Source organism: Desmodus rotundus, chromosome 7 (genome assembly GCF_022682495.2).
Source record: "Desmodus rotundus isolate HL8 chromosome 7, HLdesRot8A.1, whole genome shotgun sequence".
NCBI classification, from domain to species: domain Eukaryota; kingdom Metazoa; phylum Chordata; class Mammalia; order Chiroptera; family Phyllostomidae; genus Desmodus; species Desmodus rotundus.
In genome coordinates, this window is record NC_071393.1 from 97,399,554 (window position 1) to 97,421,331 (window position 21,778).

The 21,778-nt window shown below is 51.6% G+C and overlaps 1 protein-coding gene across 3 annotated transcripts in view; it reads left to right on the forward strand.

Annotated features, from left to right (window-relative positions):
- The window catches only part of CORO2B (coronin 2B), a 122,724-nt gene that overhangs the window by 79,266 nt on the left and 21,680 nt on the right, over positions 1–21,778 (forward strand). For all 3 annotated transcript variants that reach the window (XM_045201765.3, XM_045201766.3, XM_024567717.4), the window contains exon 3: positions 19,325–19,441. In XM_045201765.3, the coding sequence (XP_045057700.2) occupies positions 19,325–19,441 (117 nt within the window). The remainder of the gene's footprint in view (positions 1–19,324; positions 19,442–21,778) is intronic.

The following is a 21,778-nucleotide window of genomic DNA, read 5'->3' on the forward strand; positions in this document are numbered from 1 at the left end:
GGAGATCACACTGAGGAGTCTGGGTTTTCACCTGGTGCAGTGGGAAGCCGTTGGAGGATTTCACACTTGAGCTAAGCAAAGAAATACACATAATAATACATTCCTTAGAAAGCCTGAGATAGGACTTGACCTTGAGAAGCAGGGCCCCTTGTTCACAGTTGGACCATGGCTTACTTGCATCTGGGTGTTTGAAATCTACACGGGCATCTTTGCAACCTTAGGATGGGCAGGCTCCCTAATGGGGACCACCAGCCAGGGCCTTTCTCTGGCCCTGGGGCGAAGTGGGTGTGGGTGTGAAGAGCACCATAGACTTTCCTGGCCCAGCATGTGGGACGTGATCTCTGAAAGAAACTGCACTGCTCTGTACAAATACCGAGTGACCCGGGGCCAGGAGCGCTAGCTGACAAGAGCAACCTCCTATGGCTGCCCCTGCCTTGTGGCGAATCACTGTGTGGCCCCATTCTATCGGAGAGCAATGAGGGAGGCCACCTCTGAGCTTGCTATGATTTTATGCCTTTGAGGTCCAGAAATCAGCCTGAACTTACTGGTGAGGTCATTCCAAAGGTGGTGTGGGGCCTCCACAAAGAAACTCCTCTCGTAAAAGGTTGTTTACAGATCACTAACTACGTAGGGAACTGAATAGGGACCAAGAAGCCAAGTAGAAATATTTAGAATCATTAGGTTTTGTAGAGGGATCAAAAGTGAAAAAGGACAATATATGAGATAAGGTATTAATACAAAGTTAATATCTCTAGTATACAGAGCTCTTATCAATCAAGAAATAGATAAACATTCCATTAGAAAAAACATTGAGTACCTCATACGAGTATAATGAGGGAATTCACAAGCAGGGAAATACACATGTCCGATAAACAATGAAGACATAATTAGCCTTACTAGACATCCAGGACTTGCAAAGGAAAACAATGAAATCTTATTTTTCATCTAAATATAAGCAATTTAAAGATACTCTAATATCCTGTGCTGTCAGGGGTATGGGGAAATGGTCATTCTCTTGCATTGCTGACGGACGGGAATACAAATTAGTACAATCTTTTTGAAGGGCATTAAAAAAGCATGTTTTAAAGTGCAGATCGTTAGCCCAAAATTTTCACTGACAGGAATTTATCCTTTAAAACATTCACACACGTGTGCAAAGACTCAGATCTGTTTACTGCAGCCTTTTTCAAGTCTTGTGAACTACAAGTCACACACAGGCCCAACGGCGGGCGATCGCGTCAGCCACGCTGAGAGATCCGACGCTGCCAGGAAAACAGTGACGTCAGAAATGTTTAGCACAGCAATAAACCAGAGCAAAACTCTGTCCAGCTGGGTATAAAATGGAGCCGATATCCACCAAGAAATAAAGTCAGTCATTCCTCATCCATATTTCCCAACTTTCCTACCTTTTTTCTTTCTTACTACTTTTTTTAAAAGTGAGGAGGGAGCCTCTAAAATGTCAGGGATTGGGGCCCACACTGGGGACCCAAGGAAGTTCACATGTCAGGCCCATTCCTCATTGGCTATGGACCCATCTGTAGGTGAAAGACCCACCCACATGGCTTACCTGCTCTCTGCCTCAGTTTACTGTATCAAAATCTGAGATGATAATGTCTGTCTGCTGGCCTCATGACACATGGAAATTATATCTGTATTTGTTTTCTCCTCTTGCATAACAAATTAGCCCAAAATGTAGCTGAGTCGTTCTGGTTTAGGATCTCTCCCGAGGTTACAGCTGAGCCGGGGCTGCTGTCCTCCGAAGGCTCTACTGGGGGAACTTGGTGGCCTGAGTTGCTCACACCTGGGCCTCTTTGTAGGCTGTGTCCTCTCTCATGGCGGCTGGCCTCCCCGGAGAGGTGATCCAAGAGAAGAAGGGCTCAAGGCAGAGACCAGGAGCTCTTACAGTCCTGCCACATTCTGTAAGCATCACAGACCAAGCCTGGCGTGTATGCCAGGAGGTGGACATTCGGGGGCCATCTCGAAGGCTGCCTCCCACCATGTCCCTGGGGCAAAGGGCTTTACAGGAAGAGGCAGTGCTCCGAGGGGCAGTGGGGGGCTATGTGGCAGCTTGCAGAATTCTGGCTCTGCCCGACATTTTCCAGAAGCCCTGGAGAGTGTTGGGGGCCCACAGGGATAGTGAACAGGGACGGAAGGAAAAACTGCCCCACTTGTTCACTGAGCGCAGCTTGGGGAAGACACACACCAGAAACAGCAGGATTGCCCTGGGGATTATAGAACAGGGATGGTGGGACAACCTGGAAATGTGGGGTTGTATGTGTGCATGCGTGTGTGTGCGCATTTGTGCGTGTGTGAGACCGGCAAAAGACCCTGGTGGCAGTTGGGTCACATGCACTTAATGGAAACTGTCGGGTGGTCTGGGCTGAGGATGAGCTCAGGTGGAGGTGGGTGGGAGTGTGCAGCAGCCAGGAGAACCCAGACCCCAAGGAAAAGGCTCTAAAAACATGCTGTAGCTTGGAGGATGGGAAAGCAGTGCCTGGGATCCACTGTGAGTGCTGGAAACCCACACCAGGAGTGGGAGGTCGAGTGTCCCCTCTTCTGCCCTTCAGTGTAACTGTGAGACATTCTTTGGGGTGTTGAAACTGGAAGGAGGCTTAGAATTAATTTATTAGGGTCCATTTCTTATAGGTAAGAAATAAAGACGCAGAAATGGAAAGCGTCTTGTCCAAAGTCACACAGCTCTGTGGGTGACCAACTAGGAAATCGACTCCAATTCCCAAGAGCTGGCAAACCAAAAAGTGGTTGACTTTTTTTGTGTGGCCCCAGAAGCAGAGCTAGGCAATTAGGGCAATAATTACAGGGAGGTGGACTTTCATCTCAATATAAAGAAGAATTTTCTAGTCAACTGAGCACTGGGAGCATTCAAGGCAAGGCGGGGTATGTCTCAGGACTCCCGCCTTAGGAAGTGCTGGTGGGCCAAGTTTCTTCCCACACAGTCTACATTTCTGAATGTGGCTGAGAGCAGTGCAACCACCGCCCTCTGCTGGTGGAATTGCAGTAGCGCGGCTTCCTCTGCTTGGCCACTATGTTGTCCTGTTGACGGGAAAAGACTTCCAGACAGGAAGCAACCTTTTGGGATCTGAGAGCTCCCTGCCTGAGGGCTTCAGGAAAGGGGGTGGGGTTATGCCCTTCACAGAGGTGCCTGGAAGGCAGATGAGATCAGCGGCATGCCGCACCAGTGTCTGTAACTTGGCAGTGAAGCCAGTGAACCACGATGCCCCTAGACCTGACAAGGTTGGGACTGGATGTTGACCTGAGTGTCTGCAAACCTGGGTGTGGCCCTGGGCAAAGCCATTACCTACTTACTCACAGGGTGACTGAGAGCAAGTGCCCTCCCCTCTCTGAGCCTCCCACTGAGGGTGGGGTGAGGAGCAGGGGCTCTGACCACCAGCAAGCTCACGGGTAGGGCCTCCTCTGTGGGACACTTCGTGAAAAACACCAAGTTTGGTGATGCTCAATGACCTTCTCAGGCAAAGTCTGAGGTTAAAGTTTGCATTGACTCCATGCACCTTTTCTTTCTTTCTACCCCCTCCACATTTTCCACCAGTGTCTTCATGCTCCTTTCCTTCAGATCTGCCCCCCAGATAGTTCCCAAACTTCATCCAGAATGACCAGCATCTCCCATCACTATGCCCGTCTCAGTAGTATCTGTATGTTAAGAGCATCAAGGTGTAGCACCAAAGGAATAAATCCCTAATGGTGGAACTTCGGGTATGAGTCAACTGGAGAATCAGAGATTCTTTTATAAGTCAGCAAAATCTTAGAGTCAAAAGAGAAGGAGGAAATTTCCCCCTCCCTTCCATGCCAATCAGGGCACAAGCTGGAAGTACTGCGTTGTTCTTAGCTCCGTGAGCCATACTTTAATTGGGAAATAGAGTGGAAGGTAATCCAAAGAGGGCAGCCATGACGGCGAAAATGCTTCTAATCCAGCATGAATTGGAGTGTTTGTACCCCCTTCCGCGTGCTCTGGAGTGCCCCTTTCAGCATCCGCCTTCTGCCTGGCTGTCAGCCCTTTGTGAGGGTTTCACAGTGGCTGAGGGGAAACAAGCTTGTATTCATTCCCCTCCTCAGTCAGGTCAGCCTCCACGTGGGCCTGAAGATCTGTCCCTCCCTCTAGCTCATCTTCCCAGGGAAAGTCTTAAGCTGCTGAGGGCAAGCACCGCACTTTTTAGACACAGGAAGGGTGGCCTGGTGTCTGGAAAGAATTGGGAACTTGGGAGGATATGAAGTCCTAAGTTCTGGTTTCAGCTCTGCTGCTTTTTTTGCTACATGACCTTGAGCAAGTCAAGGAAGTCTTTTGAGACTCAGTTCTCTCATCTCTAAAATTAGGGAAATAACACCTCCCCCAGGGGAGTGGTAAGACTCAAGTAAGATGTTTGCAAACATGTTTGTAAACCATAAAACAAAGGTCAATAATAATACAATACACGTACCTCACACACCCAGCCCCTGCAGGACGGCTTTGAACTCTGCCTCTCCCTCTACGTGACCTTAGTCAAGTTCTCTGTAAAATGGAGGTAATAACAAGCGATGCATATTTAAAGCGCTTAGAAAGCACTAACACATAGTAGGCAATCAGCAAATGTCAGTCATTATCACATTCCCTGGGAGAGAATTCGTTCACTTAACCGATTTTTACTGAGCGCCTACTGTGTGCCAGGCACTGTTGGAAGCACTGGGGGCCCAGAGAGAAAGGAGGAGACAAAAGTCTGGATTTTATGGGGCCTACATTCTAGTGAGGGAGATGTAATTAAGTAAGTCATAGGAATGATAGAAGGTAATTAGTGCTAGGAAGAGAAATAAATTAGGGAAGGGGACGGGGGTGGGCAGTGGAAGGTGGATGAAACTTTAGACAGAGTGGTCAGGGCGTGTAATTGTCTCACGCTTGAAACAGATGTTCATTCTGATCCAATCAATTTGGTGTATGTGTGGCACCAGGGGGTGGCTGGCATGGCTATGAGCTTTGGCATGTGTGGGTGAGGGCCATAGTTCGGGAGTCAATATGAGCTGGCACTCTAAGGGAGGGCCCCAAATTCACGCAGTACCTCCCTCTGGCCCACCCTGGCCTTGGACTTCCTCGGACCAATCTACTGAAGGTCATTGTCCTCAACTGCTGGCACTGAGACGACAGAGGGTGAGGGGCTGCTGTAACAGCAAAGGTAACTGCCGCTCACTAAACCCACCAAGTGCCAGACACCTCCACACACAGTCTCTGTTCCCCTGTGGGGTGGGGCGATGATTCCAAAAAAGCCACAGAGGCAGGACTTGAACCTGGGTCCATGAGACACCCAAGCTGGGGCTGGGGCTGGGGCTGGGGCTGCTCCAGCACTGGCTCCCAGATGCCAGCTGGTCCGGGCACCTCGGAACCCCTGGGGGAGCACGTTCAAAATGTTTGTCCCCCAGAAATGCTGATTCAGTAGATCTGGAGGTGGCTCAAGATCTGTGTGAGGAGTGGCACCTTGGGGCTTGCGGTCCTCTGGGCCATCTGTCAGTGTCCCACCCCTGCTTGCTCCTCAGCCCTCCCTGCCTGTCTTCCCTCATGTCCAACTGAACACTGCTCACTGCTCACCCCAGTGAGCCTGCGCGGATTTCAGGAGTTGGAAAATTTCAGAACCTCTGAGATGGCCCAGACGGGGACAGGGTGACTCTGCTACAAAGCAGGTGGTGGCACCGAGACCCTCTCCTTATCAGGTGTGGCTGAAGAGCAAAAGCCCCTTTCTAGCAAATTTCCTTGGGCAGCTGGTTGGTGGCTCTTCTAGGTAAGGCCAGGCAGGGAGGGATAACTAAGCTGTGGCCCAGTGGGGCTTGAGGATTTGCTTGGAGAGGCAAAGATTATTTGGGAGAAGAACACAAGGCTTCTGTGGGAAGAAAAGAAATAGCCGTTCTTGCCCCAGGCCTTGGTGACTGTGTTGGGAGGAGTCAGGCAGAATGGTCCGGAGCTCCGTGAGACTCCATGGCACAGAGTGTGGGCTGTGGCGGACCAGGAAGCCCCAGTTTTTGTGCAGATGGGAGTCTTCTCCACCCTCCTCACACAGAGCCCACAGAAGGCGGCCACAGGGCCATCAGCAACAATGCAAAGGGCAGCAGCTGCTGACAGTGTCCCAGCGATCAGCAGGTGGGGCGGCCGGCCCCAGGCTCAGAGGAGCTGCCCGCACTGCCTCCCAGGGGCCCACTGACACACAAGCCTGTGCACCCAGCCCCCGCCATCGTAGCTGTGTCCCCCAGCACTCAGCACCGGCCAGGCCTGCCTGGTGTCCCCTGTATCGTTTGAGAATTAGAATGGCCCCAGGTGACTGGAAAGCTGATGGATCTGACTAGAAGCCAGGTGATGGGCATGAGAGGGATGTGGTCTCCTCCTGGCAGCCTAGCTGTGTGTGACAACAGGAGCCACCCCTGCCCTGGACCTCTGGAAAGGTCACCTGCTTCCCACCCATATATTCATTCAGTAAATGTTTACTGAGAGTCCACTGGGCACCTGGTGTTGTGCTGGGTGGTGGGGATACAGCTGTGACCAAAACAGATAGATTGTCACGAGCTGACATTCAAAGGAGGGGTTTCATCTCTAGGTGGCCAGCGTGAGACCCAGGGGGCCCTGCCCAGCGTTTGATGAACGGGTAAGGGGAGGCTCAATTTCTGATCGAGACCCTCAGGGCTAGAGGGCCTGGATGTTCCACTGCTCAGCCGACACTTCTGAGCACCTGTGTTCAGGGGCTGGCGACACAAGGACAGGTAAGACACATGCCCGTGCTCAGAGCGCTCGCTGTCAGGTGGCGGAGACGGAACCATGAGACCCTGAGCACAGCACGGAGTGGGGGGTGGGGTGTAGAGCCCAAGGGCAGAGGGGCGACACAAACCCTCATTTTGCAGATGATAATGATCAATAATATTTGTTGAGTGATTATTTGGTGCCAGGCACTGTGCTGGGGGAGCTTATGTTTATTGTCTCATGAGGGAACTGCAGCCCCGGAAGGAACTTGCTCATCACTCATTGGCATGGGGAGAGCCAAACTAGACCCGGTCCTAGGAGCTTGGAGTGCAGTCTGTCCCTTCGCCCACCATCCCCACCACCCCCCACCGTCCCCCGAGGACCACCCAACCTCAGTAGACGCAGCAGGGGGAAAGCTTGGGACGAGGTGAGCACCTAAGGATTGGACTACTCACTTTGCATTTAAAGGGCATTTTCAAAGCCACTGAGGTCCCAAGGCCATTACCTCGGAGATGGCGCAGCCCTTTATTTGACCTCTTAGATGCCTTTGCTGGAGCCAGGCAGAGGGTTTGAGCCAGGGGTCCCCTGCCCTGCCCACAGATTCCACAGCGTCCGTGTGGGCAGAGACAGCCCGGGGGCTCAGTCTCAGTGGTGTCCAGGCAAGGAAGATGGTGCGCGTGGGCCACGCCAAGTCTGCATGCTTCTGACGGATGCTGGATCTCTCAGTGGATGGTCCCAGAGGCAAGGCAGAGGAATGGCTCAGCCAGGGGGAGTGTGGATGGCGCTCTCTGATCCACTCCCACTGCCGACAAAAGCAGCGTCTGAGCAACTGGCAGCATGTGGCTGGGGAATCATTTGATCTGAATATAGACTGACATTGTGTTTGGGGCCAGAGGGCATAAGAAGCACGTCTCATGCTTCTCTGGATTCACTTGTGTCCCACAACCTCCTAGGAACCCTCCATGACTACCTTAGTTCAGATGAAAGCGCTGATAATCTCTTGGGGAAAGCAACCCACACCCATGAAATAAAGCAAACAACACGAGGCAATGCTAAATCGGGAGCCAGGGCAGCGTTGTGGGTAGGTCCAGGGCAGCAAAGGAGGCCGAATACCAGGTGACTGGCTGGTAAGCCTTTTGAATTGTGCAATGCGCAACCTGGTAACTGTACAGAGGAGCCCGGTTAGATCCACAGTTTATGGCATCGTTGATTCAACCAGACTTAGTGAGAGCCTACCGTCGTTCCAGACGCGGGTTACAGCGAGGAGCAAGACCAGCTCCACCCACCTCGTAGCTGACGTAGCTGACGTTCTCGTTCAGAAGTCAGACAAAGGCCTGAGTCCTGGTGTGACCACTGTATTAATTAACCTCGCTGAGCTTTAGTTTCGTCATCTGTAAGATGGACGTAATGATATGTACTTCAAAAGGTGATTGTGGGAAATAATTGAAATGCCGCTGGGTTTCAGGTCTGAAACGTGGGAGGCACTCCGTGAGCCGTAGCCGGTGTTATCACAGAGAGTGCGCTATGGGGAGAAGGGCTCACGAACGTGGAGGGGACGGGCAGTCACAGTGCGGAGGAGTTAGAGGGATCGTCCTAGCCGGAGCAGGAGCGGGGTGGCCCCTGAAGGGTGGGCACGGAGTGCCCGAGCCCCGGGGAGCAGGTCCTTCTGAGGGTGGGCGTCACGGGGAAGGTCGAGACGGCTTCCATGGGCCAGAGCGAGCACTTGATTTGGGGACCGTATTTTCCCGAACAAAGGATAGGACATACACGAGCTGGCAAAGAAGTCGTGTGTTTCTTCCAGGTGTGAGAAGCAGTCTGAAAAAAAAAAAGAAAAGAAAAAGGGGTGTCACCATGAAAATATTGGGACATAGGGAGACTGCAGTATTTTATTGGGACCTGAGACCTAACATTTGAAGTGGGGTCTGTCTCTTGACAGTCTGAGAACAGCGAGCTCAGTAGAGCTGAGCAAACTGTGTGGGCCCCTCGAAGGCCACGCAAGTAAGCTGGGTCTGGTGAGATGGGGACAAGGTAGCTGACTCAGGCAGGATTCCTGGTTGCTAGCAACAGAAGTCACCCTTAACCCTCCTGAGTGGACAGGTGCAGGGGGCTGGGGGCAGTAGAGAATCAGGCTTGGAACACACTGAGCACAAAGCAGCTCCAGAGGGCCCAGAGCCGGAAGTTAAATCAGTCCTGGGGCCTTCCTGGGTGGGAGGGTCTGATTGGCCAAGCCCGGTCATGTGCCCCCTCCGTGAATGGTAGTGGGCCCTGGTAGGAGGAGCCCCATTTCAGCTCTCATGATGCAAGGTGAGATGCAAGGTGAGATGCTGCATCTCATCAGTACGTCGCACAATGGGAGAGTCCCCCAAATCAGGAAGGGGGCTTGGATGCCCAAGTGTCAACATTCTTACAAATGGTTACAACTGTGGAAGATTCTGGAGGAGTTGCACGATGGAAGTGATCCTTGGAGAATGCCGGTCTCACACTGGGGTTTCAGAGGCGAGCGCCAAGGAGACCTGTTGGAAGACTGCTGGGGCGCCTCAGGGAGGCTGTGGGCACGGTGGGCTGGAGAGGAAGCGGCAGATGTGAAGGCGTATGTGGGAATCAACTTACCAGAGGCCTCTGGGAATCCGCTCTGAGTGCCATGAAGTCCCCCAGCTTCAGAGGCTTAGCAAGAGGCTCACATGTGAACAGCTGTCAGAACTCAAGGGGGTCACGTGGGCCCAGGCGGACTGCAGACTTCATCTCATTGTCCAATCTGGTCACCAACAATGCTTGCAAAGCTCAGGCAACACCCAGTGAGCCCTTAGGAGGCCTGTTGTGGAGACGGAAGCCTGAGGGTGGCCTGTGGACTGCCTATATGTTCTCTGTCCCTCCAGAATGTCTCCACTTTTCAGAGGGAGAGACGTAGACCAGAGAGGCAGACTTGTCCCAGGCCACACAGCCAGTGAGTGGCAGGGCTGAGATGAGCCCAGGTGCCCTGGTCCCTGGGCTCCTCGGTTCCCACTGGAGCAGAGGTTTAGTGATACTCCCAAGCCCCAGGTGGCTGGGACAAAAATAACAGCCCAGACCGAGTGACATATATGGGATGGTTGCAGGAGTAGCTTCAGGCCAGAGGGTCCCCCTTTCTCTCCTCCTTCCCTGGGCCGGATGGCAAATGGAAGGAGAGATTTTTATACTCTTGGCAACAGCCCTAAAAAATGTGAGGAGGTCTGGGGGAGCCCCTGGTAGAGGAGAGGTCCAAGCCCCTGGGCCAAAAAGCAGAGAGCTGGCATGGGAACTGCTCCTGACCTTGACTGGGTTCTGTTCCACCTCAGGGTCATCCATACCTCCATCCCTCCCCATTTGGGGTGGGTTTCCACTAGGGTGCTCTCTGTGGCAGGGTCTCTGGGAGAGGCATGAAGGATGAGGCCTGCTTGGGACCAAGAATGGGGAGACATTGAATAACTTGTAGCTGAACCCCAGTGTGGTCCAAGATCCATGTCCCTAGTGCTCCCCACCTTCTAGGAGAACTTTGATTCTGTGGCTGGGGGAGGCGAAGGCCAAGGTCAGTGTTGACAGCCTCAAGATGGTGCAAGCACTCTTCGTTTGGACTTTCTGCCCGAACCACAGATTTGCTTTCCTGTGCATTGTAAAACAAAACTAAGGTTTTCCCCAGTTTGCATAGTTGACTGCCATGTACTTTTTTCCAATTGTTGCCCACCTCCTTCCCCACTTTGGGACACTGGGACATCATAGGGGGACTGAAATGTTGAGACACTCTCCTTACCTCTGGGGCCCCATCATACTTAAGGCCTTGAAAGACGCTCCCTGAGCTAGGGCCCCTCCATGCCTTCCCTTAGGCCTCCGAGCTCCCTGAACATATCATAGCTCTCATTCTGGAGTAATTGCACACCTGGGTCCCACTGCAATCCATTCTCCTGCATTAAACCATCAAAGGCTCCCGTATGCCCACATGTAAGCAAAGTTCAGGGTAAAGTTCAGACTCCTTCATGAAGCTAGCAAGTCCCTAGAACCATCTGGTCCAGGCCTTCTTCTGCGGCCTTGTCTCTCTCCACTTGTTGGTTTTCTCAAATACATCCAGGCCTCTCCAGGTGCTAGGCCTTCTTTCTCTTAAGCATTCCCCCATGCCACCCCTAGGTGTGTGCTAGTAATCCTTCAGGTCTGCTCACCTCCTCTGGGAAGACTCCCCTAATTTCAAAGCCTCCAGTACTTTCCCCTCGTCTGCGTTCCCACAGACTCAACCTTTCCTCCCCAAAGCACAGCTCAGCCTACTGTCTGGCTCTCTGTCTGCCCAGTAGACGGTAAGCAGCAAGGGGCAGAAAACCCCACACCCCAGGACACCCATCAAAACCCCACCCTGTGCAGGTTTGGAGTTTCCTTATTTTCTTCATGTGTTTTTTAGCTCAGGGTTCCATGGAAGAGGCCAGTGATCCAGAAACCACAGGGACAGGCCTGGCTCTGAGCTTGCAGGAAATCTGCTCCCTCACACACACACACACACACACACACACACACACACACACACACACACACCCCTCTCACTGACTGCACTCCACAGCCTCCTACCCCTAGCTCAGGGGGCCTCTTATCTCTTCTCCTGGGGTCTGCAAAAGGACACTGCCTATGACCAGGACACAGGTGGCCCCACACCTCTTCTTCCTGGAGCCTGGGAGAACCAGGTGTGCCTCCAAGAGCTGAAATATGAGGAGGAACACAATCCCTTACTGCTCTTCCCAGACACACCCACCCCTTCCTCCCAGCAGGCCCTTCCCCACCCACTTTGCCAGCACACACACTCACACTCACTCACTCATAAACACCAGGAATTTTAACTGGAAAAACCAGCAAACCCTTTCCATCTTGGAAAACACAAAGATAAAGGAATAAGGGGGAAATCAAAACAGAAAGTCCTGAGGTCAAAAGGCTCTCTTAGGTCTTGTCTTGAACTTCTGTCTGACAGGTGACTCACCTTAGAGCACTCACAGCCTTTGTCACACACTCTGCCCTTCGGTTCTGAATCTGCACCCACGCTCAGCCCCAGATCAAGGACTTCTCAAGGTCAGAAGAGCAGGTCCAGAGTGATTTCCCAGCGCGGGGAAGGGAGAGCGCGTTTGTGTGTTCCCTGGGTGACATTCTCTGGGTGCACAGAGAATGGAAAGGGAGTCCAGAGGTGGGGAACAGGGTGACATTTATCAGCCTGCTTGAGCTTTTGCTGTGAGCCAGGCACTGAATGAGGCCCTGGAGATGCATTGGTCAAGGTCACTGTCCACCTGGGCACACAGCCTGGTGGCCAGGATGAACTAGGAACCAAAGGTGGCATCGTCCAGGCGGCAGGAGTGTTGGATGTGGGGTGTGGAGGTGTGTGCGTGGCCCTCTGGGTGGCACCGGCAGCGGGGTAGGGGTGGTGTCAAAGCAGGGTCAAGTGGGGGCTGCCACAGCCCTGTTGTCTAGCAGTAGGGAGCCACCGGAAACTCCGGAGCAGGAGCGCCATTGCAGCAGAGCTGCACTCCGGCAAATGAGGCAGGTGTGGGACGGGGATCAGAGAGAGGGCTGACGAGCGCAGACACTGGAGGCCAGGAGACAGAGCAGCGGACCCACTTCAGAAATCCCCAGGACAGTCCTGCGAGCTCTAGGGTGCGTATAGATCTTACCCCAAAATAGATCCCTAAGCAGACTGCCTGCCAGGCAGGAAGCCCAAGAGGGTCCACCTGTGGGTGAAGCAGCCTACTCTAAAAGGCTGAGCCTGTCCTAGAATGTGTGAGCGTTGCAGGGGCTTCCCTGAGGCCCCAGCAGAACAGGGAGCCTCTGGGGTAGGTAGTGGTTCCCAAGCTTTGCTGCCCATTGGAATCACTGGCAGATCTTTAAAAAATACTGACGCCTGGCTCCCGCTCCCAGACCTTGTGATTAAATTGATACAGGCTACAACCTGGGCGCTGGGATTTTTTACTTTTGCTCTTAGCCAAATAGCCAGGAAGCAATCGGGCACTGGGGTTGTTTAAACTTTCCAGGTAATTCCAAAATGTAGCAAAGTTTGGGAACCACTAGGGGGAGGGATGAGCCTGAGTGAGAAAGGAGGAGGGGAGGGAGAGTCTCCAAAAGCAAGTTTAAGGGGGACACAGAGTTGCCAGTCAGCCCTTCCTTAGAACTCCACTAACTTATCAAGTGTCTCACCCACGCTCTGAAATAGGAGGCAGCATCGCTGAGGTGCCTCAGAGCCAACAGCACCAACTGCAGATTGCAATTCCTTGGTCCCCAGCGGTGTCACCTTCGGCAAGTCACCTCCCAGAGCTCAGTTTTCTCATCCAGAAAAAGGATTGCTACAGGAGGGCTAAAAGGATTTCATAAAATTACATGAGGTTATTACAAGAATTAAATAAAATGATGTAGATAAATTGCTTAGCACAAGGCCTAGCTCTTTAAAAGCGCTTGTCAGATTGTTATTACAAGGATTCTGTGTTGCGTTGTTAGCACTGCCATCCTGCATCTTTCTGACAACAGACTTGGTGTGGATCTCTGTTTTGCCCTGATACAGCAGAAGCAAGGCCCTTTGGGTGCGGGGGTGCCTTGCTTCATACAGAAAGAAGGGCAGCCATCAAGCCGAAAGGGCATTAGCCCAGGGTCTGGGAATCTGGGAAACCCAGAGAGGCCAGGGTCATATTCAAGGTCATTCAGCTAGTGAGGTTGGTGTGGAACTGTGTCTAGAAACCCTACCTCCTGTTCAGAGTCTGTTCTTTCTGCCTTGCTAAGCTGATTCCCCAGGTAAGAAAACATTTTGCTTCTGTGTACAAAATTCAGCTTTGCAGACATGCAAGATTCTAGAAAGCTGAAGCTGCAATGCAGGTTGTTTTGAAAATATCTCATCTTCAGTCAGTTCACTGGGTTCAGATAAAGCCTGGATTGAGGCCCACAGCACCCGCCGCTCCCCTGGGCGGCCTGCAGGGTGAGCCGCCCCGGCGACCTTCCCCAGGGGGGCCTGGCCTTGGCTGTCCCCTCGCACACGCACCACACGCTCCCACGATGCACACACACACACGCTGAGACCCGCTTTCAATTAGTTATATAATTTTCTTCAATTTAAAGGATCTTATTTGCCTGCCCAAACCGTTCTTGTGCTAACAAGGGAGGAGAGAAGCCTGCGTGAGCAAACATGTTAATGCGCCACAAAAGCTCCTGAAACATGGGGATCTGGTAGGCTCCAGCCTGCACCTCAGTTCTTTAAAACCTATTTGACCAAAACCAGAGAGGAATATTTTTCAAAGCTATAGGGTGTGTGTGTATGTGTTAAATGACATCTATCTTGTTAATAAAAGTTTTAAATGTTCACTGTGGAAAAAGTGAAAGGCACGCATACCCACCGAGCCGAGATTGCCATTACTAACGGTTTGATGTGTCTTCTTACAGGCTGTGTGTTTTTAATAGGTAGAAATAGTTTTATGTGTAAACTTGATCTGAAGGTTTCACTAAACAGTGGATCTTGCACAAGTCCTATGTCATGACATGTTCTGTGAAAACACGGTTTTAAATGCACTTGTGGATGCTGTTATATTGGGGTGCTGTAACTCATTTTGGTGGTGCCCCCCTGTTGGGCGTTTTAGGAATTGTTGCCTATTAGAAATAAGACAGCAGCAGATGTATCAGTGTGTTTCTCTGTTGCTTTCTCTGGGATAAATCCCCCAAGTGGAATCATTGGTCAAAGCCTATGAACATTTTAAAAGTCTCTGAGAACCTGTCAAATGGACCTGCGGCAGGTTACAGGTCACTTCACACCCCCGCCCACCCTGTAGAGGGGCGTGCCCTGCTCCTTCCAACTCTGTCTTTGGCAGTCGGGGTGCATTTGAAATACAACCTTTTGGTCCCCAGCACTGGGCTCCTCCCTGAGATGCAACAGCTGCCATCCAACAGCTGACCTTGAAGGTCTGTCCCTCGAAGAGGGACTGGATTTGTCCTTTTCGTTTGGGGTGGGGGGATTTGTCCCTTGAGGCCTTTAGGATGTGGTCCACCAACAGTGTGAAGAGCTCCCTGGTGATCCTAGACGCCACCCAAGGGCTTCCCCACCCCGCCCTGCAATGAGGACTCCGCCCGGCTCTGCTGAGGCTGAAGTTCTGAGGTTCAAGGACCAGGTGGCAGATGAGACCCAGGACCCCTGAGAACCCTACCACTGGGACAGTTCTGTGAGCTGACCAACTAGACAGCGATTCTAAGTTAGGAAGCATTGAAAAACCTCGACTCCATTCATTAAACCTCTCTTTTCTCAGCTGAAGATAGGGTTAGGAGGATTGAACTTGACTGTATTAATAGAATAAAGTAATGATAGCCATTGGTGCTGGTGTGACTGTTGGTATGCGTACGAGTGTGAGAAGGTGGCACTGTGGAGCAGTGAAGAACCGGATCTGATTCGGTCTCCAGCCACACCGCCACACGGACCAGAGCAGAACTCAAAGGCGTTTGAGGGGGAAGGTTCTGGGAGAGGATTGTTCACATTTTTCTCCATCTTTTTGGGGGAGGATTGTTCACATTAAAAAAAAATTCAAACCAAGCTTCCTTTAGAACACCTGGTGCCTGCATTTTCCTTGTTTGCTCTTTAATTTTTCCGTCTCGCAAAGTAACGATTACACAGGGTTCATGAGGTCTAACAGGACGAAAGGCCTATAGCACCGCAAGTGATGTGCTGGAGGCAGCTTGAACTGGCTTGTGAGAGCCTGGTGTTAAAATTTTAGGAGTGTTGCAAGCTGGTTGTTAAATACAGCCATTATTAAAAATTAAATTATGCAAACTTTCAATTAAATAAATTATATTAAAAACAGAGGTACTTAATATTAAGGTGATTACTTTCTAATTATTTTACTACAGTTTGTGCCCTTGAAATTATTTACATCTATCACACACTTGACCTCTGGTAGGAGGGGGTTGCGCATCCACAGATTCAACCAACTGCGGATCTAAAGTATTTGGCCAACAGTTGCGTTGCTGCTGACATGAACTGCGTAGTTAGGCCTATGGTGGTTGCATCTGTACGGAACACGTACGGACTTTTTCTTGTCTTTGTTCCCTGAACAGTGCAGTGTAACGACTATTTACATAGCATTTACATTGTACTAGGTATTATAAGTAACCTAGAGCTGATTTAAAGCAGACGGGAGGATGTGGGTGTATTATAAGCAAGTACTGCGCCACTTTACATAAGGCACTTGCACATCTGCAGGCGTTGTCATGCACAGAGGTCCCGGACCAGATTCCCCGTGGATACCAAAGGACGACTGTATCTATACAGCAGACACAGTATAGAACGTGTGCTACTGTGAGTCTCTTCTAGCTTTTGGTGATATGACCCCACAAGTTGAATTAGCTGCAGCGGGACTATTTACACCACTCAAATGGGCAAATGCTACAAACCAGGGCCTCTTTCCTACTGGAGAGCCGGTTGTCAAACATCTGCCAGCACAGCACGGCCTCTGCCCTCCAGCCCTGTCCCACTTCGCTGCGCTCCTCTTTTCCCGCTGCCTACAGGTGGCTGCTTTTGTTGCTTTCAGCTGTTTTTCTTTTTGCACTTGTCCCCATATGTCTTAATTACCTGCTTTTACGGCCACATCTCAATTTTTTAAATCTTAGACATTATCTATTGACTTCCTATTACGGAAGATGTGGATCTGGCTCTCTTCCAGCCCTGTCTCTCTTACTCAACACACACACACACACTCACTCACTCCCCTGCCTCTGTCCTCCGAGCATATTAAAGCACAACTCATTTAAAGAAATATTTGGGATTTCCATTATTACAACTATGTAAATATTGTACTAATCATCATGCATTATGATTGCTTTAGCTTTCTTATACAACTTTTTCTCCTGGAATTAATCATTGTATTTTTAATTTGCTTGATTTCTCTGTAGAACACTGGTTTTCAAACTTTTCTTCTTAGCAATATAATTTGTTTTTCTAACAACATTTTATGTGAAATCCTGCTATATAAAACAGGAAAACTCGAGCTGCCAGGTTGAAAGCCTTCCCTTCAGGGCTGCCACGCAGAGCCACGCAGGTTGTGTGCTACAAAACTCTAGGGGCCGTTCACGTAAACAGCAATGTGATTAAGTCATGATGGTTGTAATTACCCGCCCCACTGGGGGATGCAGCCATTCTATAAAGAGAGGTCCTCCCAGACATGTACACTACATCGGGATTATATCAAAAGACCTACTCCCTTCCCAATGCAGGGCTCTGACCTCTCCCCATTCCGAATAGGTGCCAGGGATGTTGCTTCACTGGTCCCTCCAGTGCATCACCCACAGGCTGCTGGGCAGAGCTGCTGTTAGCTGATGGCCACCTATTGACTGATTCAGTGCCCCTCAGATTTGCCTGGCCTGGGCTGGGTGCCAAAAGCTTGATGCAAACAGCTTTGCTCGGGGATCATTCCAGTGCAGCCTCTGGGATCCGATGTCAGAAATGGCTCTGTCAGAGAGGAAGTGAGCTGTAGAAGCCGATAGTGCAGGGCCTGTCTGCCCAGGGATGTCAAAGCTGGAGGAGGGGGGCTGGCCAAGCACGAGCAGTGGGGTTCAAAGAGCTCAGCCTTGAGGATCTCCCCTAGGTGGGAGTCCGCATTTCACTTCCAGCTGGGTAATCTTTGGCTCGTTGCTTAACCTTTCTGTGCCTTCATTTCCTGATGCTGAATTCATAGGGTTGTCATAAGAGTTAAAGAAGATAAGGTGCAACCCTAATAAATCCCAGGACCACGTGTGGCTCAGTCTCTGCTCAAAGTCTCACTTAAAGAAACATTGTTCAACAGTCTGAAGGTAATTGGAAAGATGTTCCAATTTGAATTGCATCCCTCGTGTAATGTCAGAGGGGATCCCATTCTTAACTGATACCCATTGTCTGCACATCCTCTCCTCCATTCTCTAATTTTCCCACGATGCCCAGCATCAGTAAAGTTTTCTGGAGTACAACCCCTGAGGCTTTTCCCTCTGTCTCTTTCTCTGCCTCCTTCCTCACCTGCCATCCCACTGCCATCTCCTCCTAGGGCTCTTTTTTCTCTATCCACCCTGTCATTGCTGGGTCACACAAAAAATAAATAAATAAAACATAAAGGATCTGGGACTGAGCTGACAGAGATGCAGGCAGGAAGTGGGGGTGGGGTGCAGAGATGTGACTGACGGCAGGACCGCACTCTGGTGAAGCGGAGAGCACCGTGGCAGGGCCTCTGCAGAAACTGGTTCTCCTCCTCATTTTCCAGTCCAGGCACCTAAAGGAGGGTGAGGTATGACCTGCCTAAGGTGCCTCTGACCACCTAACCACCATTAGCAGATGGGCAGTGATTAGAACTCTCTCTGTGTCCTCCAAACCCCCAAAAAGCTAGTATTAAAAAGGTGGAGACACAGTTTCTGCCTACAGTTTTCCTCCCCTTCCCTGCCACTTTACAGCCACTAAGCATGGACCTACCCTTCCTGTATCCTCCACCCCCACATCCCTTGTTCCATCTTTTGTGGCGTCTGTTCCCCTCACAGGATGTCTTTCAGGTCATGTACTGAGCCCCTACTGTGTGCCAGGCTTGTTAAGAGTTGGAGATTCAGAGACAAAGAAGACACAAACCCTGTCTTCAGTTGCTCACAAATAGCAACTGGCTACAGTTCCATGTGATGATGCTACCAGGGAGGGTAACCCAGAATGCTGTGAGTGCACAGAGGAGGAGCTCTTAGCCCATTGAGGAAGATCAGGGAAGACTTCCTGGAGGAGGTGTCATCTAACCTGTACAGTAGTAATAACTATTATCATATATTGAGCAATCTCTGTGATGATACTCTCCACACTCAATGCTTCGCTAAGCACATTAGCTAATTTAGTCTTTACATCAATGCTAAGAGGTAGGTGTTGCCATCCTCATTTCAGAAATGAAGAAACCAAGGCTGAGAGACTTTGCCTTAAGATACTTTTGCCATTGACTTTCCCTGAGCCACATAGTTGAAAGGTGGCAGAGCTGTGATTCAAACTCAGGCCTGTGTGACTCCAAAGACTATGATTTTAACCACAGGGCCCTGTGTACAGGTGTTCGAGGTGTATACTGAACAAGCCTGCCATATTTGGGGGCAGCACTGCTCACATTCAGGCAGAATAATTTATGTATATGACAGCATTTAGGTGGACGCCGAGGCTCAGGCCTCTGCATGGACTCCTGGAGCCGCAGGAAGGGTCTCCTCCTGGTCCAGGCCAGACACAGCACCTCTCCTGGGTGCAGCGGGGAGTGTGGGCACTGGGGGGAGTGTGTACACCCGCTGTCTGGGTGCACACCCCACCAGGGCAGCCACCTCTGGGCAGTCAGCTGGACCGCAACATCTTAACTTCAAACGTTTTCACTTGAGGAAGAGGTCCCCTTTGCCATTTTGCACAAAGGTGTCACGTGGACCACAAATGTCCCTCCCCCTGCCCCCGCCCTCCACCCCCATCGCCTTACAGTGCTGGGGAGGACACAGCCACAGGGTGCTTTGGCCCAGCCTGATGCAGGAACTCAGGGACGAATGGGACATTTTAGAAGCCCAGAATAAAGGTTCTCCTTTCAGGGCCAGCCCAGGGCCATCAAACTAATGTCCTTCTCTCTCTCTTCCTGGCAGACAGGCAGGATTGAACCCAACTACCCCAAGGTCTGTGGTCACCAAGGGAACGTGCTGGACATCAAGTGGAACCCCTTCATTGACAACATCATTGCCTCATGCTCAGAGGACACATCGGTGAGCAGGAGGGGTGTTCTGAGGAGGGTGGGCCGCTGGGACTCCTCCCTGCTTCTGCGAGGCCTCCCTCCTTAAACTCCCCTCCCTCTCCCTTCTTTGCCCTTCCTCTGACCCAGGATGGGGAGTTAGGAATAGGACTGATTGGCAGATTTGTGCCATTAGAGTGCTTTTGTTTGGAGGTGTTATTTTATAGGTAGGAAATTAGAACACAAAGGTTACATATGTGATCCAGCACGTATGTGTGGTTTGGAGAGGAGAAGGGCAGGAGGGAGAATATGGACGAGGAGAGAGGGGAAAGGGAAGGAAATGGATGAGCCATGCAGAGAAGAGCCCTGTTTTTGCAGGCTGGGCATGGCAAACACACCGTCTGCTTTTGTCCCTCGGGAGGGGGAGGGATTTGTGGATGAGGGTGAAAGGGTAGACGGGGGAATGGAAAGGTAAGTGTGTGAATGAATGAATACAGCCCAGCTAATCGGTTATCCAGAGAAAGGGAGTGACAGTACCTAGTCTCCATTTGTTAATGAAGTTGGGGTGGGGAGCCCAACTGGCACAGTACCTATTACATGGGAGTATGGGGAGGGGGCTAAGAGAGTGGAATGGGCTTGACCAGCTCCGGAAGGTCAAAGCCTTAAGTTAACCCAAGAGGATCCCAGAGAGCAGCAGCAGCAAGAACAGGGCCCACGTGAGCAGAGGGTCAAGAATTGGTGGTGACATGGGCCATTGGGTTCAGTTACATTGTTCAACTAAATGGGGACAGTGACAAGGGGTCAGAGTACAGGCAGGCCAGAGGATGGACATGAGGTGATGGAGCCCAGGACATGTCTCAAAGCCCAGGAAGAATGAGGTCACTGGTTGCTTCCTGGGCAGGGAAGGAGGCAGCTGGAGCTGGCAGGGGCTGGAGAGGTCAGTGGTGAGTGCGGTTAAGGCCTGGGCTCACCGGGAGAGAGGGTAGCAGGTGATGCTGCCCATCCTCCTCTTCCAGGCACAGGGAGGCCAAGCGGGGCCAGCAACTGCAGCTGGCCCCATTGGGGCCTGCTAAAGTGTTCAGTGACTCTCACCATCCATCAGGGAGCAAACAGCCCTGAAACTCAGGGCTGCCTTATCCCGGGCTCCTTCACCCAGTCTGAGCTGGACACTGACACACAGCTATCCCCCATGGCCACCCTGTGAGCCAGGCACTGCCACCCCCAAACTGAGGGTTGGGGGCAGGTCACACAACTAGGAAGCTGAGGAGGGCTTGTGGTCCCTAACCCTTCCTGCTCTATGAAGTCTTAGCATGACGTGAATCCAGAGTCCTGTGGGAAGCCTTAGGCCCTCCGGGTGGCTCCTGTCTCTCCGGGGGAGGCAGCTGGGATAGAGAAGAGCAGGGTCCAGCTTGCTGTGGGGAGGAACAGGCTAGGCCAGGGCTTTCTGGGTCACTGGCCGTCCTGGCTCCACCTCAGGTGAAAACTTCTGCCTGAGTCAGGGCAAGGGTGGCAGGGGTCACTGGTGCCGATAGCCCTGCCCCGTTCTGGCTCAGCACCTTACTTCACCTGAGAATCAGGTACCACATGCTCCAGGACCCCAGCTAATGAACCAGACATCTGTGCCATGTGTTCAAGAAAAGCACAAGCCGCAGCCCTGGCCACACGAGCCAAGAGCTCCCTCCCACAGTGTGCCCCCCATGCTCCTGGGTGCTGGGCTTCAAAGCAAGCCTGGCCATGAAATCCGACTGACCTGGGACTGAATCTCAGCTTCACCATTTGCCAGCTGGGTGACCAAGGGCACACTACTTACCCTCCCTGAGCCTCAGTTTTGCTGGTCTTTGTATTAGTGATAACGATGGTACATCCCTCTGGCGGTCCCTGTGAGGACAAAAGGAGGTCTGTGCTAGTCTCAGCCCTGCCCTGCAAACTCCGCCAGCGGAGGGGCAGCGTCACACCCCACTCACTGACAGGCAGTACAGAATGCAGCCACTGCAGCCACCAAAGGTCAGACGGGGCTGTGTGCCCAGGCAGGAACGAGGAATTAATTTTGACCAAGGTTCAAGCAGGACAGAGTGGGGGAGAGAGAGCTGGACCCTGGGGAAGCAGGACTTCGATGGCAGTGGAAGGATGCCCAGGGAGAGGGCAAAGGCACAGGCCTGAAGGGACAGTGTCTAGCCAGCCTAGGCCAGTATGACAACATGCGACGGACCGGCTGGCCTAGAAACAGCATATATGCATTGCTCACAGTTCTGGAGGCTGGAAAGTCAGAGGTCAGGTGGCCAGCATGGTCAGGTGCTTACTATGTCCTCACATGGTGGAAGGAGCTCTCTTGAGTCTCTTTCATAAGACACTATTCCCATTCCTGAGGGCC